At 34.7% G+C, this 20,312-nt stretch overlaps 1 protein-coding gene across 1 annotated transcript; it reads right to left on the minus strand.

Annotated features, from left to right (window-relative positions):
- Positions 1-18,117: 18,117 nt before the first annotated feature.
- On the minus strand, positions 18,118-19,289 carry LOC26529147 (ras-interacting protein RIP3). Its single transcript, XM_023175908.2, has one exon. The coding sequence runs from the start codon at positions 19,158-19,160 to the stop codon at positions 18,288-18,290; it is 873 nt and encodes a 290-aa protein (XP_023031676.1). The 5' UTR covers positions 19,161-19,289; the 3' UTR covers positions 18,118-18,287.
- Between the last annotated feature and the right edge of the window lie 1,023 nt (positions 19,290-20,312).

The raw sequence follows: 20,312 nt of genomic DNA on the forward strand, positions 1-20,312 counted from the left end.
TTCGCCTGCCTGCTGTGGCCTGTCACACAGCCGGTCTACATCCTGCTCTCTGGTAAATTAAAGACTTAAAGCTTATGTAAATCTATCAAGCCAACACCACCATTGCCACACAGTGACTCCTTCTTCTGCTGCTGCTGCTCAAGCAAACCTCTTGCAATGTCTCTGTAATTCAAAGCAGGCATTGAATTCAACACCTTTTATGAAGAGCCAGCACATGCACATGCATATAAATGAGGTGGGATGGGCTGGGCGGGGCAGGGGAAGAATTTGCCATTGTCTCCAGTTGGTGAGAAGGGAATGGAGTGTGTGTGTGTGGTTGAGGAGCTTCTGGAGCTGCTTGCTACTACTGTTTGTTATTTGATGACTATTTTAAGGACACTTTGCTGCCATCGTTGTGCCTAAGTGGCATCAAAAAAAAAAAAAAAGAAACGTACATATATATAAAATAAAAGAACACGGAAAACGGAAAAAACTTCCGGCGGTAGGGATAAAAACGTCAGTCTATTGCAAACTGAGTACGCAAATTCGACAAAGAAAAGGGCCCCCCAAAAAGAAACTATGCAAAAGCATACAAAAGTGATATAAAAAAAAAACAGAGAAAAGAACTCCATTTTGAAATACGCTTTAAATTTAACTCAAAAAATACTTCTCTCAAATGAAACTCTGAAAAAAAGGGCCACAATATGAGTCTTAAAAGACTTAACCGTTAGTGCGAGTCATTATTGCTTTAAGAAAAGTTTTAGATTACATTTAAATACATTTATTCTCCAAACAATTGTTTAAGAGCTTGAAATACTTTGTAATTACTTAAGGAAAGAGCAAGAATATATTTATATTTGATTAATTTTCTATGAATTTTAAGAATTAGACTTAATTATTCCAACTAATTTCTTAAGTTTCATTTCGGCAGAATTTTAATATTCTATAATAAGTAGGTACTCAAACTTGTAGGCCTGAATTACTCTTCACAAGTTTTTAAATTTTCCAGGAATATTTGAATACCAGCCGAAATAACAATTCTCGGAAGTATTTTTCTCAATAAATGCTTAGAGAAAATTAAAGAAACTTAGGGTAGCTACCTTCTGATTGACCTGCGTGGGTTTTAATATTAACTTACAAAAAAAGTTAATAATTCTTTTCAATTCTCTGTAGTCTTTTAAGTTATTTATGGAGCGATTTATTTTCATTTTATTTTGCATTTAAGTAATGAATTTCTTAAGAATGGACAAAACAATTTCTTAGCCAATCAACAAATCAAATGCCATTAAATTGCAAATTTATCTTCGCCCTTTTATTTTATTTTGCTTTTGTTAAGAAAAGTCATTATGCCCACTAACCAAAGAGTATAACAAATGAAATTTGGTTAGCCAAACATTGAAAGCGGCAGCAGGCCAAAGATGATAATGATGATGATAATGGTGGTAACAACAACAACTACAACAACAAAAAAAACTTCAAAGTGAATGAAAATGGTAAAGAAAAATTTCACACAGTCGGCTGAAAAAAACATACAGAGGGGGAAAAAAGAAAGTAAGTAAAAGACGAAAAAAAGAAGGTTAAAAAGTAAACAGCCATTATGCACTCGACATAAACGGTGGGTGGTGCTTGGGTGGTTAAGGGTGGTGTTGGGAATAATAATATTGAGAGGGTAGATGGTAGTTGGGCAGCATAAACACATTTTATGGGTCCACACACACACACACACACACACACATCCAGTGAAAATAAACAATTTCATAAGATATGCGCAACAACAAGAAGAAAATGTTGGAAAATATCTGAATATATATATATATATATATATATACATTTATATGAAAAGACAAGAGCCATGGGGAAAAGGCAACCGCAAGGGAAGGCAATAACAAAAAAAAAATGCAAAACAAACAGAATACGAGCGTGGGCAAGAGGATGGAAGAGCAAAGAGTAGAGATGGAAAAAGGAAAACTCAGGCGACGAGACACTTTGCCGCCAACGCAAATAAACCCACCAAAGTGCTGAAGGGAAGGTGGAGGACCACCGTGGTGGAGTTCTGCCGGAAACTGCCGGCGACGGCAATGGCGACAGCATTGGCCACTCAGCAACGTTTGACACTTGAAGCAAAAATGACAGCGTGGCGGACAAGGACAACGTAAGGACGACAATGCCTGTAAAAAGACCAAAAAAAGAAAAAGAAAAGAAAACAAAAAAGAAATATACAAACCAGAAGAACAAAACTAACTTTTTGCTTTATCAACATCGAAATGCCCTTTCAAGAAGTTTAACTTACAATTAGTTGAACGATCAGAAATTATAAAAAGGTTTCAGACTTTTTTTAAGGCTTTTATAGATCAATTAATAAATTTTTATCTGCACAAAAAATATTTCCCTTTGGCATAAATAAAAAAGGTATAGAAAATTGTATCTATTAAAGAGTTTGCCTCAAGTTTTCTTTACTGAGTTTATATTTCTTGCCTTCTAAAATTTATATAATTATTAGATCGAAGGCATTACCATACACCAATTACTAATTGTTGTTTACAAGCTTCTGGCCATATTGAATGTAGGCAATTGCTTGGTTAGGGTATCAAAAGAAAGATATGAAGAAGAGATGAAATAAATATATTTCAATTTTTGTACAAAAATTGTGTGTGTCATCTCAGTGAAGATGAAATATTGAGCGAGCATAAAATTAAATCCACACGCATACAAACGCTCTTACACCACACACACTCACACTCACACACACACACACACACACACAACCAGTTATACACAAAGTGCTGATAAAGCGAGAAACTCACACGCGAAAAAACATCTGCGGGTACAAACAGTCGTAAATAAACGTAAAAATGGCGAACAAGGGGTAGGAACGACATGGAATATAAATTTCAGTTTCAGTTTTCGGGGTCCCCCTTTTTTGGTAGTCTTTTTTTTTTCTTTTTTGTTTTTACCAATTGGACACTGACTGCGGTTCGCTAAGCAAACAAACCACACACACAAATATATTTGAGGGGGGCGACTGGCAGATGGAGATAGATCGCGTTGAGTGCCAGCATATGTGCAATTAGGCAACGACTAATGTCAAAGGGGGTGGTTGGTTGGTTTGGTTGTCTATATGGATGCGACAAAACGAAATGGAGAGCATTGCCAACAACAGCACAAAATTGCTAAATTTTCAAATGCTAAAATAAGTAAAGGACAGATAGGTATATGAACAACTGGTTAAACATAGAGGGAAAAGAGTTTGCAAATGTGTTTGAATGAGCAAACAATTTATTTACGACATTTAACTGGATAATTATAGTGTCCATTCAGTGTCTTTTAATACTGTTAGTTACTGTCACTTAGAGTGAATTAAATACATTGCCAAATTGATAATAAGATATTGACTTAAGTTTTCTTGCTGTCATCAGGTGAGCTGGCCAAAGGAAACAAATTATTTAGTTTTAAATCTTTTTGAATAACAAGTTTTTTCTTTCTTCCTTTTAAATAAAATGCTTTCTAAAAAGAAGACTTCTTTCTTCCATAAACTACATTCCAAAATACAAAATATAAAAAAAAATTTAACTAAATTATATATGAACAGCCTTAGTTTAGAACCTAAGGAATTTTCAATATTTTAGAACAACTTTGGAGTCTTACTTTTCATGGTCTTTTATTAGGATAATAAATTGAACTTTTCACTGCATAACAACTTTAGCTAAGATCGAACTTCCCACGTTAACTATAATAGTTTGAAAATTGAAAAAGATCCATTGACATCGTCGAATCATTTAATAAATTAAGAATAAAAAACCCTAAGCCCAGTTTCTACAATCAGAGAAATTATTAAAATAAATATTAGAACAAAATAGGAAAAAACAGACTTTAAGGGTAATCAACAATTAAACCGCATGATGTCAAAAACAAGGTCAACCTGATGACATTTTCAAAAATTTCCATTAAATTGGATTATATAATCAAAATGATGGTATTCCCACCGCTTAAAAAAAAAAAAAACTTTGAACTTCATGCACGCCACTTTTGCTGTTTTTTTGCTTGTCTCATGCATAACTGAATAAATCAGGTGGTAGAGTTTGGGCCACGCCCACATATATTGTATGCATTTTTTCCTTTACAACAGCAGTCAACTCCCATGGCAATCAAGAATCCTATATAGAATATGTATATAAGTATGTATATCTAACTACTTCCATCTACATAAGTTTCTTTTGTATTTCTTTCCATCAGCTGGTCCCTTTAGTCAAACTGCTTATCAATGAAGGCGCAACTGAGATGAGCATTGAGTGGCACAACCATATACCTACACACATCTAACTATTTATTTACGCAAATATACATACATACATATATATATGCATGCGAAATTTGCATGTGTATTTTCCATTTTCTTATGTTTTCTTTTACCCCTTGTAACATTGACATTTACGCAACATGTCCCTGTTGCATGTTTGCAATTTGCATTTGCAAATAGTTGCAAAAACGAACATCAAATGCGGCAAATGCGGCATGACAAGAGTTGGCTATAGGAGGGGTTTGAAGGGTGGTGGATGGTAGGTAGACTACGAGTTGCTGGAACACTACTAGGACTAGTAGGTGTTACCCTGTTCCATGAACCCATCAGACTAACCCACGAAAGTTTGTAAATATGCATGCAAATTTTTTCATTTTTTTCCGTTGTGCTTCTCCTATGCCATGTTTTCAATTTTGACTGCCTGCCATAGGAGCCAGAGGCGCTCACACTTAAACGCAATAAAAGGGGTCTAGAAGGAACAAATGTAAATTCATAAAAGGACTCCATGACTATTTAAGTATTAGATAATGAAACAAAGTTTTCTTTGTGATAGAGAAGATTTATCATATCAAAATTTTTATTTCGAATTTCTTATTTCCCCCTTTTTTTGTAGCCTTCTCTCTACTCCCTTGCTCTCATCTCCACATTTACACCCACAATCAGTGGAAAATGATGTGTGGTGGGAATGTATGCAGCCTAGATGTTTCATAGTTTTAGTTACGGTTTCGGTTTCCATGTTTGGCATGTTGTGGGTTTTGCCTCTTGGCATGCATTTTGATACTTTCTGGTTGCCATCCTCATCAGCTCCTGAGCGCTTGTCCTTCTACAACTACAACTACTACTACTAACTATTGCATAATCACACTTGCCTTTTTCATAAATGCAAAACTCTCGTTTTAGCCTCTTGTGTTCATTGCATTGAAATGTTATGAATCGGAATTGGGCATATTGCTTAACTAACAGAACGAACATCATACAATACACAGAGAGCACCCATGAAGAGTAACCATAACTTCAATATCCTATTCCTCTTCACATGCATTAATTTGCATGACCAAAATGATTCCTTTTTTTGTTTCTTTTCATTCTTTTATTTAGACTTTTATTCGTGTTTTTTTTTTTGTTTGTCAGGAATTTGCATATAGAGAGAGTCATAGGGGTTGCTTTCATTTTTTTATCCTTTTTTTTTTGTAGTTTTTGCATAAATTCAGAATTTTTTAAGACCAAAATAGATAGATAGTCTTTAAATTTGTAAAACTTTTGGTTTATAAAAAACAAAGTGTCAATTCAAATTTAAGTGAATAAGTCGAGCTATTTATTTTGTAAAATTTGATGCTTCAATCACTTTAGGACTTTGCATTATGTTTGTATTATGATCGAGGACTTCAAGCAAGAAATAAATTAAAAGGCTAATTTTTTAGTGGAGAGAAAATTTGTTAATAGATTTTGATTGGGCCTTTCTGTCAAAACACTTTTAATAATAAATTTACATTTAATTATATCCTTCCTCAAAACTACTAATTGTAAAAAGATACATTTCGTTATTATTCGAAGGGACTTCTAATGCTCAAAAATAGCAACGACTCTTTCAAGATTTAGATAAATATTTTAAAATTTAAATACATACCCATTAATTTCTTAACCCGTTCTGTAAAATAATGTTGGCCTACAAGACATTTGTAAAATCTTGGGTATTAAAGCAAGAAAATTGATATTTTCGCACATCATTGAAATGCAATCATCTGGACAAGAAAAGTTTTCTCCCAGAAAGAAAATCACAACATTTTCCAAACCAATTACAAGAAAACGGTTCCGATACAACAACACATTTTGCCAAATCACTTAAAAATATTAACAAAACTCATACACACCCAGGCCAAAAAAAAAAAAAGAGTGAGGAAAACTTACTCGACAACTTTGTTTACTCCTAGACAACTCAACTTGACTCGACTCAAGTCAGCGCCTTCATGACCATACAGAAAGAAAATTCCAAAAAGAAAATCACAACCAGAAAAAAAAAGAAAGAAAAGAGAAGTGCAAATCAGAGAGGAGTAAGTTAATGTGTTTTTTTTTTTTTTTTTCTTCTGCCGTTCCTCTTCTTTTTGCTGACTTAACAACATACAAATGATGAAAATGAATGTAGTAAGTGTGAGCGAGTGAGTGAGTGAATAAGGGTGAGTGAATGAGTGGAGTGAATGAATAAATGTATGAGGCTGAAAATGTTTGCATGTGGAACGCGATGCTGAAAGGAGCTTACTCACGTTTGTGTAATCAGTGTGAAAACCAGCGTAAAGCCAAAAGCAAACCAAAGGCAAAGGAAAGGAAAGCCAAAGCCAAAGAAAAGAATGCGCCAAGTTCAATATACATAATGACATGAGGCATGAGGCACTCCAACAATGAGAGCTACACGAATCCTTGATGAAAATTCCATGTGACAACGCTGTAAGCTATATCTACATATACACATACACACGTATGTATATACCGTTAGGGAAGTTAGAAAATAAAGGGACAGATGTGAATGTGGATCTCGAGGACGTTGTCGATGTAAGAAGGGAATGGCAAATACCTTTATTGTATGTCAACGTGTCAAAGCCAAAAAGCGCCAAAGTCAATTCAACTTGTGGTTGTCGTTGCCGTCGTCATCACCGCCAACATCGTCATCGTTGACTTTTCACCCCTTCTTCTGTAGTTTTCCATCCTTTAACTTTCAAATGAAATCTTTTTCCTTGCTTACCCCACAATGTTAGATTTTAAAGAGAGAGAGAGAGAGAGAATTTCCAACCAACTATACTAAAAGTAAGTACAATAGCAATGACGATGACTCAACAATGGAAGCCATTAAAACTACTTAACGAGCAATTAAAATCAAAACTTGCCCACTCTGCTACTCCCCTCCTGTAGCCAGCAGTAAGCCCGCCCTCTTTTGGCCTGTTAAAAATGCAAGTCAATTGCATTTATCAAAATGCTGCTGCCAATTAGAGCACAAATACGAAAACAAAAGAAGTTGAAATTTTTGTTCGAAGCAACAAAAGGCAAAATCGACAGAGAGCGCAGGGTAAGCCGGTGGCATCTGGCCATGCCAGAACACTAAAAATTTATGACAGCAACTAACCTCAAAATGTGAATGCCACGAAATGCATTTACGACCGCAATGCAAGTGCCAAAGTTGAAACTTTTTTACACTAACCAATAATGAAAGTTGCTCAATTTTATGCCTGATTTTGTGGTAACAGGAATTAAATACTTATCATTTTAAAATTAAATCAATACAATTCATTTATCAACACTGTTAATAAGTGTGACCAATAACTTTTATCTGTAAAACATTTTATATTAACCAGCACTATTAATATACTATCTTGATATGCCACTATTTCGGTGTGGTGTTGTTGTTGGTTGTACCAACCTAGAAGTAATTTTTTTTCCTTGGTTCCAATACATTTTTGGATATTACTTTTCAAGGTATTTTAAAATTATGTCAAATCCGGTTATTTGGACTTCAGATTGCCAAATCAAGACGATTAAAACCTGCTAACTTGACTTGAACTAGAGCAGAAATAAATCTTTAGTTTGAAACAAAATTTCATTAAATAAATAGATCATATACATATATGGTAAATTTTTAAAAACTATAAAAATTGCTTTATACAATACTATAAAATGCTTATTTAATGGTCTATAAATGGATTAAAGATAAATATAATCAAATCTATTCAAATGGTTTGGATACTATTATTTCAGATTCATATCCTGATATCTGATTTTTCTGCTGAAAGCATTATTAAATATCAATCGACCGTGATAAAAATGGAAAGTTAGCAAAATATTCATGAATAATCTTAGAGTATTCAACAATTCAGATGGCAAAATTTCTCACTTACTCTATATATATGTATATAATGTATACATATTACTATTTCTTGGTTTGTGGCGCCAATGATGTTGAAAGTTGATTACGCTTTAATGGCCAAGGCGTTGCTCGAAGTTTTACCATTTCTAGCTGACTTTTTTCTGTTTTTCTCTCTTTCCGTCTGTCTTCCTTTGGGGAAAAAAAAAAACGAAAAGAAAACGAAATACATTTCTAATTATTTAATGGCTGCACCGCATGCAGTTTTGTTATGCAAATGGTCGGCATATGGTTGGTTCTGCCAAATATTTACGAGTTTGCATGGAACCTAAAGGAAGAGTTTGGCAGTATATTTTATCGGGTTTTCCTTTTTAAAGAAACTTTTCAATCGTTATTGCATTGTACACAGACATACAAACCAACAAACAAACACACACTTGGCTAAGCACGTAATGGCCGACTCTTCTAGTTGGTTTCTGCCTTTGTGCAGTGATACGTGCCAGGCAAAACAAAAAGCTAAAATGGAACAAAAGGCGTTCGAAATGGCGCCTTAAAGTGCAAGTAGTAAAATGGTTAAAAAAAAAAAAATTGGCAAAAGAAAAACCTTTAAATTGTCTAAATATGTAAATTAAATGAGGGCGCGGCTATATTATCTGATTTTCCATTAAACTCTACTTTGATGGCAGGCATTTCCTTTGTTGGCCACAGTACTTCAAAAAAAAAGGAGTTCATCAGTTGTGTATATGATGTTTGAATAATTGAAATTCTACTCAGTTGAAGAACATTCTATTTTAAACCTTTTTTTTAGCCATACACACACACGTATATGAGAATCACCGCATATGGGCAAATGGTTATCGGATGCATCCGGCGGCAGCTGTGGCTTCTTTCAGTTGACTGCCTTAGCAACAGCAAGTCTCCTGCTCCTAGACAGATTAGCCGTCTAGTGGAAAAAAAGAAAACGAATTGAATAAGCTTGACAAAAGGAACAGAGCAAAAATGGGGGAAAAAAAATTCCCGTAATGATGCGGAAGCGAACAAAAGGCCGCAACGATACAAAAGCCAGACCAAGCAACGAATCGCCAATGGCCATTGGGCAATGGGCAAAGGCATTCTAAAATTGCGGTCAATTGAAATGGCAATCAAGTTAGTGGCACGTCCACGTCACAGGACTCACATACACACACACACACAGAGATAGATAGAGGAGTCACAATTTGCTGAAATTCACACCCACAGAACAAAGACACAAAAGAGAACGAGCCACAATTATAACAAAGGCAAGAGCAAAACCAAAGCCATTTAGTGCATGGCCCGAGAAAAAAAAACGGCATAAAGTCCTTTAAAATGATTTGAAAGATTGACATATTTGAATTGGATGTAGAAAAACCAGACAAAAAAAAGGCCAATTGGTCCTTGGAATACTCATATTACTTAATATTTTTAACAGAATTTATAGAAATGGTGTATTTCAGCTAAAAAAAATTGCTACATCGAAATGAAAAATTTGAAACATTAGCTTTTTGATGCCGAGAAACAAAAAAAGAAAACGTAATATATACAGGATAACATGTATAACATGAACTTTCTCGTTAAAGTGTTCTCTAATTTCTTCAATGTGATATGTTTAAAATATGTCATGGAAGCATTTTTTGTTATATCGATTTATATTTACTAGAATCAAAATGCCAGAATTCAATGAACTTCTTAAAGAATTGGGCATAACAACAGAGTGCCAAGCAATTTGCACAGAAAATACAAAAAAAAAAAACGAGAAAGAAAAATCAAGTATAATGAATACCACAAATCAACTTGAACCTGACAACATCTTGGCGCCTAGACGAGCAATTGAAATATATATAAAAATATTGTGGTGGAAACATGGGGGGGGGGATAGACGAACATGAAAGTAGTGGAAAATGACTGAAATTAATAGTGTCTAGCATTTTGTTGCTGTAGATGGACCAAAAACGAGAGCAGGAAACCTTTTTGTGGTTGTTTTCGTGTTTTTTTTTTTCTTTTTGTTTTTCTTCTTTTCTTTTCATTCGCTTTTGCCTCAGAATCGAGGTTAGGAAATCCATTGCCTACTTTGAGGCGAAGGCAGCGGCATTTAGCTCAGCACTTTTCAATTTAGTTTGCTATCGCCTGGCAATTTGCACAGACAAACTGCAGCTGTCCAACTACAACTACATACTTACTTCACTCTTGTCTTCTTGCACTGCCAAGTGCAACCTTGCAACATGCCCTAAGGCTTCATCTCCCTCCCTATCCCTTTCTCTCTGTTTCTGCCTTCGTGTTGTTGGAAAAGCAGATTTTCAGTTTAGCTCTCAGTTTGATGGCCATTTTCAAGCAATTCACAGACAAATCCTTGTACCAGGAAGTTTTACTCTCGCGGTTGTTGGTGTCGGCATCAACAACAAAAAAATAAGCAAAAAAAGAAGAAAAAAGTAGTAGAAGGAAAAACAGCTAGAAACCCAAAAAAAACGCTTTGCGGTTTTTCCTTACTCTGACTCTAGTGCAGTTTCTTCTTTTGATTTCTGTGGGTAAAGTTTCATTCTTAAACGTTTTTCACACAAACACACAGTCAGTTTCCCCCTAGTCTGTTCATGATTTATGTTGTCGACTGCTCTATGCTGGCAAAAAGTGCTTATAACAACAGCTGGAAAAACGATCAAAAAATGCACTTGTCAGTCAATGCTATGCAACTACTGTAGAACTGACTTGTTATGAACTTAACCGCAAAGCTCACACAACATCAAAAAAATAACCATAGAGAAGTTAAGACTAAGGACCGTTTTATAGATACCCTGTACAGCAGGAAGTCAATAATATTTTAGACTTAGCAACAATGAAGAATCACATCGAATCAAAAATTAGATTTAAAAGTTTTGAAAATATTTTAAATGTATTTATTTTACAGGGTATTTGCAAACAGAGAAATCTTCATGCAAAGTTTTTGTCTTACTCAAAAGTTTTTTGTAGATTGTTTTGTTTGCCAGAGTAATTTAAGTGAACCTAATGGGATGATGTCGTCGTTGTCGATGAGTTTGTATTTGTTTCTTCTTTTACTTCACCCCAAATTGGTTTTCGTTTTGCCCCTCGGACAATTTAGTTAAGAAAATTATTGACTGTTTGCTGAGTCCTTTCTCACACACATGCTGTTATATGTGGGGGTCTTGGGATGTAAAGATGAGTGCAAGATAAGCAAACGTTTTGTTGTAAAAACTTCTCAAGTGATTGAGTTCTTTTGAATATGTTTTTATGTTTTTATGAGAAAAATTAAATTTCTTTATTTTAATAAATTTTTAAAGTACCTATAAATTAACGAAGCTTGTTATTTGTTAAAGCCCACAAAACTTAAGGGGGGTTTCTACCTTGTTGGGCCGAAAAGGCGCTTTTAAGTAAGAATTTTTTTTTGAGATAAGTATAATAGATCAAGGAAATTTTCCACAGTTGTTGAGAAAACTTTATTCTATGTATTAAATTTTTTTTTTCGGCGATCCGTGAAAAGGGGGAGGTGGGGGGAATTTTCCAAAGGCATCCCCATTTCGCCCTTATGGAAGTCCTACCGTTCGCAAATGAAGTCTGAACCCGAAAATAAAATTTTTTTCTTAATCTAGACATTTTTCCGCAGCGCTGGTAGTAGAATTGGGAAAAAAGGATCAAAAATGAAAAAGTTATGAGCTTTTTTAGAAAAAAAAAATTTTTTTGCCTATTTTTCGTTACTAATTAATTTTTTAATTTAACAATTTCCAATATTTTTGGCCAACCAGCTCTACCAGCGCTGGCCTACCAGCGCTGAACAATATTCTAAAGAACATGTGTAAAAGAAAAAAAAAATTCATAGCGATTGGTTAATTTTTGTGCCCTGTAGGACTTCCATGAGATCCAAAAATGTAGTTTTGAGAAAAATACGTTTGAAAATTTGCGCTCCGGCACAGAGCGCTTGACACCACTCAACTTAACGGCCGACAACTTTCGTAATTTTACAGATTTCAACTTGAAATTTTTACACAGTATTCTTGAAACATTTACCTATCCAAAAAGGCAATAAAAAAAAATCGAAATTTTTTATAACACAAGGTAGAAAACTAAAAATAGTAAATAATTTTTAATTTTATATGAAGTTACTTCAAGATAGATTATTTTGAAATAAATTAAAATGGAAATCTAGAAAACATTTTCAATAGAAAAGGAACACACTAAAGATTAAAGACCAGCAAGACTTAAAGCTTAACTACTTTGTATCCATATATTCCCACTATATAATAAGAAACATCTGCATAAAATAATATACACTGTATACATGTATACACAATGGATTAATTAGAACAAGTATCAACTTTTTTTTAACATATATTATTTTCCATCTCGTTTTAGGTTACAACAAGAACATACGTTTATGTATACACTTGCAATGGCTGCTGGCTAAAATTTCTGAAACATACTGTAGAGGCAAAAAGTTTTATGGTATGTTTTATGTTGTGTAAGCGTATGTAGGTACAACTTTTAGCAATCCACTTAATATATGAAATCTGTGTAAAATTATGAAGTTTGCTAATTAGCAAAAACTTATATACAACCCAATTTGTGTATGTTTATATGTGTGTAGCTAAAGGTCAAAATGGCAAAAAAAAAAAAACTCAAGCCAACATATGCCCCACTTACTTGTTCATTCTTATTTGTAGCTTGTTAATGTCTTAACATTTACATAAGTTCATTAGAATAGGCCGGACCAATGGGGGAGAACTAAACCATCAATCAAATCAACAAATGACCAAGTTAGTGAGAACAGTCAGTCAGCCAGCCAGCCAAGCAACCAATGCCAAGGAAATGAAATGAAAATTAGAATGCACACAAACGCACAGGGGAGAGTGGCACATGAATAGATAGGTCTGAGTAAAAGGTGGGGCACAGGGAACAAACCGCAACATCAACTTGAACAATGCCCAACGGCAGTGGCAGCGCGTTGTCACGTGAGCTTGAGCAAGGCAATCAACGAATCAGGCAACCAATCAAGCGGCGTGTGACATGCAACTGAAGCGTGTGCGTGCCGGTTGCATGGATTCAGGGACCGGGTCTGAATGAAGGTACAGAGACACACACATATATCACACTGCGTCGTCGTAGGACGACTAGTGAACAGTGGTTTGTATAAATGGTAAACGAAACTAAAATTTTACTTCTATTAAATATTTATGGTCATCAAGTCGTTGGTTTAATTAAGTTAATTCAGGAATTCCACGAACCTAATTTGGTTTAATTATAGAGGAAATCAATTAAAGTTAACAACCTTCCTTAAATCAGATCAAATTTTAAAAATATCAAACAGAATAGATGCTTAAAGAGTCATTTAGTAGCCGAAGATGTTAATTAAAGAAAGGTTCGCCCCGAAAAGTATGCAATATGTAGTCTAAGAACTTATTTAAATAAATATTGGGAATCTCATGTTGATAATAGATGATTTTCGTTACAAAAAATAAATATACATATAAGTATTTATGAGTTTTCCAAAATAATGAAGAATATATTTCCACAATAATTTCCTTCAATTTCAGCATAGCTTTTTGACCACGGTTTTTAAAATTATTCGCGCCGCTTTTGTTGTTCTCGTATATGCATTATCGAAACCGAGACTCCTTCTCAATGTGGAGAAAATTGAGTAGTGAACGAGGGACGAGTGCAGACAACAAAACTACTGGTGCCTGTCAGGAGGCATGGCCAACTCTTGGCCACTATCGAGTTAGTTTATAGTCAGAGTGTAGTTTGGGGTTTTAGTTTGCTTCGCACGTTGGCACTTTGGTTAGGTTCCTGTCCGTTTAGTGCCGAGAGACACGTCAATGCCTTCATCATTTAATTAACTGTTTCGTATAGCAAAAAGGGACCCAGACAGGGCATCCAGTGACTGTTGACTGGTGGCCATTCCACTACGTGTCCATCATGCAAAATGTGATGAAAATCATATTTCAATATGCATCAACAAGATGGGTGGAGAATTACGACAGTGACTCGTCCTCTTAATGGTGTCACACTATTCCATTAACTTGCCGATAAATGTTCGTAGGGAAATTTAAAGAAACTTTAGACACGCAACCAAAAAAATATTTATAAATTGGTATTACACTTCAACTGCTTGCATTGCTATCAATGCTTTTTAGTACCTCTTAAATGAGACAACTTATTAAATAGAAGCACATTTTCTTTTAAACGGCTTATAGAAAACTTGTCCTGTTGGGTCTTTGAGAGATTTTCTTGTTCCTGTTTTCCATATTTGATTGTATACCAATTGTTGTGCAAACAACTATTTTACTTGACATTTTCCACTACACGACGACTTCACTCACTTTCAATGCCATTGTGAGTGAGTGGATGACTGAATGGCACTTGTTTTCCCTACGTTTTTCCTTATTCTCTGTTGTATTGTTGTTGGCGAGAAAATACGCGTTCTTTGTGTGCCTTCTCGTTTTTTTCTCTCTCTCTCTCTCTCTCCCTCCATGTATATCCTTTGTCCTCTCTGAGGGCATTAATGTCAACAACTGTTACCTTTGCTGCTCACCTGCCAGCTCTTCGTCTTAATTCCTGTCAGACTCCTTTGGAAAAAAGTAACAAAATTTGTTTTTCCATTTTTACCTCATGCATCTTGAAGACAATTTAAATAGCTTACGACTTTTTGGCTTAAAATGTTGTTTAAATATATAAATTGCAATATAAATTATACGCACACATTCTGTCAGTATGTGTAAGTGAGGTTCTGTATTAGTGTGTGTGTGTGTGTGCCTAAACGGAAATCATGTACGAAATAAACTCTGCACAGAAAGGCAGTTGGACGTTTTTTTCCCTCTTGTTTCCCTTGGTTGTTGGCGGCGGTGGCGGCGCCATTCGTTGCCGTTAACATTTCCGCTTTATTTGTCTGTCTGCCCTTTGCACTTTATCTCTCTATTTCTCTTTTCATACCCCTTATGCAAAGGGTAGATATGTTTGTCAATTGGCTCTTTTAACCCCAAGCCCCAATAGAAATTCAAGAAATAAAGTTAGTTAGTTTTGGCAACCCTTAAAACTTTAGTATATATTCTCATACTCCCTTTATAAGTCTATCAAAGGACTATTCGGTTTATATAATTCATTAAACAGACAATATTGCGATACAAATATGATAATAAAAATGTAAAATTTCTTCATATAGTTAGCTTAGCTAAAGGGTAACTCATAGTCAATACTCCAAAGGGTTTTAAATTTTTTTTTTTTGTCTGTTTTTGGTTTGTTGGTTGGGTTACCTACATTTTTATTTGTTACTGCAGTTTTAGGTTTTATCTCTCTTTCTCTCTCTCTCTTTGTGCCTCTCTTGCCCCTGCTATGTACCATAGCTAATGTTTTAAATATAAACTCCGAAATAACGTCGAAAATAAATACATAAATCTCTGGCAAAATATCACGTTGAATTTTCTTTTCAATCTGCCGCTTTTCGAATAGCTTGTGATTTTTGTTTTTGTGCTTTTCTTTATTCGTTTATATGTATTGTTGTTTTGCAACCATAAATTTATTGCTTACAAGTTTATCTATTAATTTGATAGTCATGGGTTTGAGAATTGTATTTTGTTGCCAACTGAATGAAAAGATAAGGAAGTCAAAGACTTATTCAAAATGAAACCAAAAAACAGATACGGAACGAAAAATTAAAAGGGGAATACATTTTACATATGTGATTTAGAAAAGTATTGTAATCAATTTTCTTTATATATGTAACATATGTCCCAGTTTTTGATAGCTTAATTCAGCTTGTTAACTTTTAAGACTTTAAAAAGGTTGAAGAATATTTTAGCTAATGTCTATCAATTGTATAAAAATTCAATTTTTTGGGTCAATTCTATTTTGACAATATAATTGCATTAAATCCGTAATAAGTTATTTGGCCAATTTCCGGTGATAAAATTAGTTGATTACATGTAAAGGCAACCTTTTTTTTTCTTTTGTTATTTTGGTTTTTTCTTTTTGATTTTGTTGAATAATGTCAGTAAGTAAAAGGATATTTTCCGCTGTACCTTAGCTATTTTTATACCTTTATCATGTTATATGTATCTCAGATAAATTGTCTGCTGCCTGACTACCAGCCTTCCCGACTGCCAACCCCCACTCAAGTTTAATTTGCCTGTCATTTCAGGGACTAAGCTGACATTTTGCCCGTAACCCGCTTTTCACAGTACCCACAACCCTCTGGCGTGACCCTTTCGTGATCACTGACTGTTTTGCCCTAAGCTTAGCGAAAATTTTCTGAAATCTAAGCGAAAAAAAACACTAGTAGGACTGGGGTTGGGGAAAAAAAAAGGAAAAGCAAGAACAAGAAAACTTGCACAGGTTGCCATTTCATTTCATTTGGCTTCATTTCAAGAGTCGGATGAAAGGGATGAAGAGATGAAGTGATACGAACATGGCCAAAAATGAAACTAATTACGTGAAGGACTTTACACGAAGATAAGACTTAAATCACCGAAAATGAAATGAATGAGGCAAACAGAGCAAAATTAAGGGCCAACAAAAAAAAAGGGGTTTGCATATCAACGTCATTAGGCCAAAGCCAAGTCGCATCAGCCAAAGTGTGAAGGCCGAAAAAATGCGGGTTAATTACGCAACAAACAATAAATTACTTCACTCAAAAAAGATGCAAAAACCTAGCGCAAAAACAAAAAACCTAAATAAGATGGAAAATTAAGAATATTTTCCAAGCCGAGCTGTTTGTACTCTACACAATATCGATATATGATATCAGATGATGAGTGGTCCGATTTTAACCCATAATAGCATCAGAGAACCGCTTGTTGAAGAAATTTTGCAAGTCTTCGGGTCAAGTAAAACTCTTATTTCATTCGAGTCAAACGTTTTGCGACAACTAGCTGACCCCTTCTAACAAGGGTATTATGAGGGAAAAAAGAAATTAGTAAAGAGATAGAACCGGGACCAGGGCATTCAGCTTTCAACCCTAATCAGCTTAGCAACCAACCCCTTTTCACCGCCCAACGACACAGAGAAAGATGATTAAATTTCTCGTGCTGGACCTCTGCGACACGTTTTGTTCTATTTCACGGTTTTTTTTTCCGCTCCTTTCATTTTCGTGGCGAACATTCAAAGAACATTACGAATACGCCATGTGTTGCATTATCTTTGAGTTGTGCTCAAATGGAATTTTCGCTTTTGGCCAAAAACTTGTTTTCGCCTCCCGCCATCTGTCTGTTTGTCTGTTCGTCTGTCTGTCCATCTAACTATCTGACTGACTGTCAGTTCTTTAAGCTGCATCTATCGTCGTTGTTCTGGCATTCGGTTGCCTTTTTTTCTCGATTTTTCTTTTTTGTATTTCGGGTTTACTTAATTTCTCTTTTGTTTTTTGTCTTCTTTGCTTTGTTTTTCGGTGTTGGTGTTGTTTTTGTTTTCAGAGCTCGTCATGTTGCAAAAAAGGAATTTTTTAATTATAAAATGTGTTTATCCGGAATTAATTGTTTTTTGTTAAAGCTGTCGCATGGCAAATCCAAACAAAAATAACTCTTACTTGTTCATATCCTTTTCTCTTTTTCTCTAGTATACTTTCTATCTCTTTCTATCTTCTTATCTCTGTCTCCTGCTGTTTGGTAAATTGTGCGCATTTATTTTGACTTTTCAACGTTTTCCTCTTTATATAAAAGAAACCATTTAAGAGGATTTCAGTCTTTCCTTTTTTGTCCAATTCCATAATATTTATAATAAGAATATTTTTTGAACTATCTGCTGGTCCGAAAGGTCAATATGACCATATCGATTCAATAATTGCAAAAATATTATGAGTTTAAATTTAATTTTTGATTATGAATTGAAAGTATTCTGTGCTTCTTTAACCAACCCAATTATTTCTAGTATTTGTAAACTATATCATCTCAAGGACTTACCTTTCACTAAGAAGGATTGCAACTAAGACTAACCTTCATTTGAAGCACTTGAACAGGAAACAAGAAGACAAATTATAAAATTTTGAAAGCTAATAGTAGTTTTAATCTGTTATTTAAATTTGTTCCTTTTCAATCTGCAAGTTAAATTGGCTTATTCACATTCAAATAACATCCTAAGATGAACAAAAAATTTTGACCAACTTATTAATCGTTTAGAGCAACAAAATTTTGTGCTCGATTCATTTCACGATTAATTGTTAAGATTATACGAAAAATATTTCGATTGATTCAAAACGTATTCAATGGGATCTTCTTTATGCGAATAAGTGTGATTTCGCGGCTTGTTCGTCAGTTGTTGGGGCTTCGGCATTTTCCCAGGTTGCAATTTTTCCGGCTGCTGCTGCTGTAGCTGCTTTCTCTGCTCACTCTGCTGTGGCTCCTCGCTTGGTGGAAAGAAATGTGCTTCCAATTTCCTTACACCTTCGGGTGTACTCAAATCGTATGCACATTTTAGATATTTATCAAAAAAGTTTTTCGTATGATTGTTTGAACTTTTGACACGTTTCTGGCGATGCTCCTGTATAAGATTGGCTGCCCTGTCGGCTTGGACGATTGGTTTTGGTTTCACTTTGGCCTTTGCTTCCTTAATTGTAACCACTTCCGAGTGACGCTTACCGATCTTTGTGTTGGTGGTATTCGATGGTTTTGAATGATTTTTGAGATTTGCTGCTGTAACGCTGCTTGCGCCTCCGCCACAACGCTGCAGACAACGTGACGATTGCGGCTGATCCAAATGTGGATGATATTGATGATTACTATAGCACTGACCCTTGGTCACATTAGAACGGGAGGCTTCTGTGCGCTTGGTATCTTGCACTAATTTGGTTAATTTCGCTTTACGTTGCTGCTGCTGCTGCTGCTGCTGCTGCTGCTGCTGCTGCTGCTGCTGCTGACGATTTTGGCCTGAATTCTTTGGTAATTTACCTGGCATCTTATTCTTTGCTGGCAGCTCATAGAGTTCTCCATTTAGTGGTTGCTTTGATTTCGTTGACTTGGTTTGATGACTAGAATTTTTATTACCATTTTGGCCAGATTTACGTGAGGACTGGTGCCGATTTGCCATAATTTCTATTGGAATTTGATCTTAACAAAATTTTGTTCTCTCTTAATTTATATTCAACTAAAACAAAAACAAATAAATATTACTCCGAAAAATATCTGATACTCAAATAAAAGCCAAATAAGAAATGAGATGGAAAAGTCAATGAGATCATGATAAAGTAAACACTAAAGTGAAAACTGACAGTAAAAAAAATATTTTGTTGAGTGTAGATTATGCCAAATTTAAGTGAGTGTGTGTGTGAGTGGGCGTACTATGCGTGTGTGTGTGTGTGAAGCTTCATCCACACATTCGGCCACAAATACAAACCGCAAGCAAGACCAGCTCATTCAGCAGTAAACAACAAAAGCCTTGCATTCAGCATTGTAAATCATAATCCGAACAATAGAACAAATGAAGCTAATGTGGCGCAGGCAACCGACAACAACAACAACAACAACAACAACACCAACAATATCAACAGAAACAAAAGGACATAACTATGAATGCATGTGTTTGTGTGTAAGTATGTAGGTGTGGCTATTAGTGTGCGTGCGTATATGAAACGACGTGTGCTTTTATGTTGTCAAGACAAACTTTAAGAGCTTGCAAATTAAAATCCATGAAATTATAAAACTAATCAAATCACATTTAACATAATTTGGCTATTAATATTTAAGTAAAAAAACACATGGTTTTACTTCTATTTTAAAAAACCTTCTACATAATATTGATTATTATATAACGAAGTCTTTGAACTTATGGCCAAAGACTTTTTAGGTTGGCCAGTTAAGGAATGGAAATGGAAAGGAAATGCGTTGAAAACGAATAAATAATAAACTAAAAGTTCTAACTATTAAAGTTTGGTACTCTTTTGTAAGCAATCAGATTAAGCAAACTATTGATAGTATTCAAATTAAAAGCCACCTATACTAACTGAACGTTGACTTTATATAGTTTAATACGCAAACTGATTGAAAACCTTGAATTAAATTAAATGACAATATCTATAGCATACATTTTGTGGCCATTGTGTATAAAGACACAAATTGTCGAGGGAATTTAAAATGTTTTGTGTTTCATTTTTTTTTGCTAATATTGTTTGCATGATTTACTGTCATGACGGAAATATAGATATATTTTATTCAATTAATATTGTTATTCTCACAAAAAGTA

The sequence above is a fragment of the Drosophila willistoni genome (genome assembly GCF_018902025.1).
Source record: "Drosophila willistoni isolate 14030-0811.24 chromosome 2R unlocalized genomic scaffold, UCI_dwil_1.1 Seg167, whole genome shotgun sequence".
Taxonomy (NCBI): domain Eukaryota; kingdom Metazoa; phylum Arthropoda; class Insecta; order Diptera; family Drosophilidae; genus Drosophila; species Drosophila willistoni.

Coding starts and splice junctions, on each gene's coding strand:
- LOC26529147 (XM_023175908.2), bottom strand. CDS start 19,160: ATGGCAAATCGGCACCAGTCCTCACGTAAATCTGGCCAAAATGGTAAT.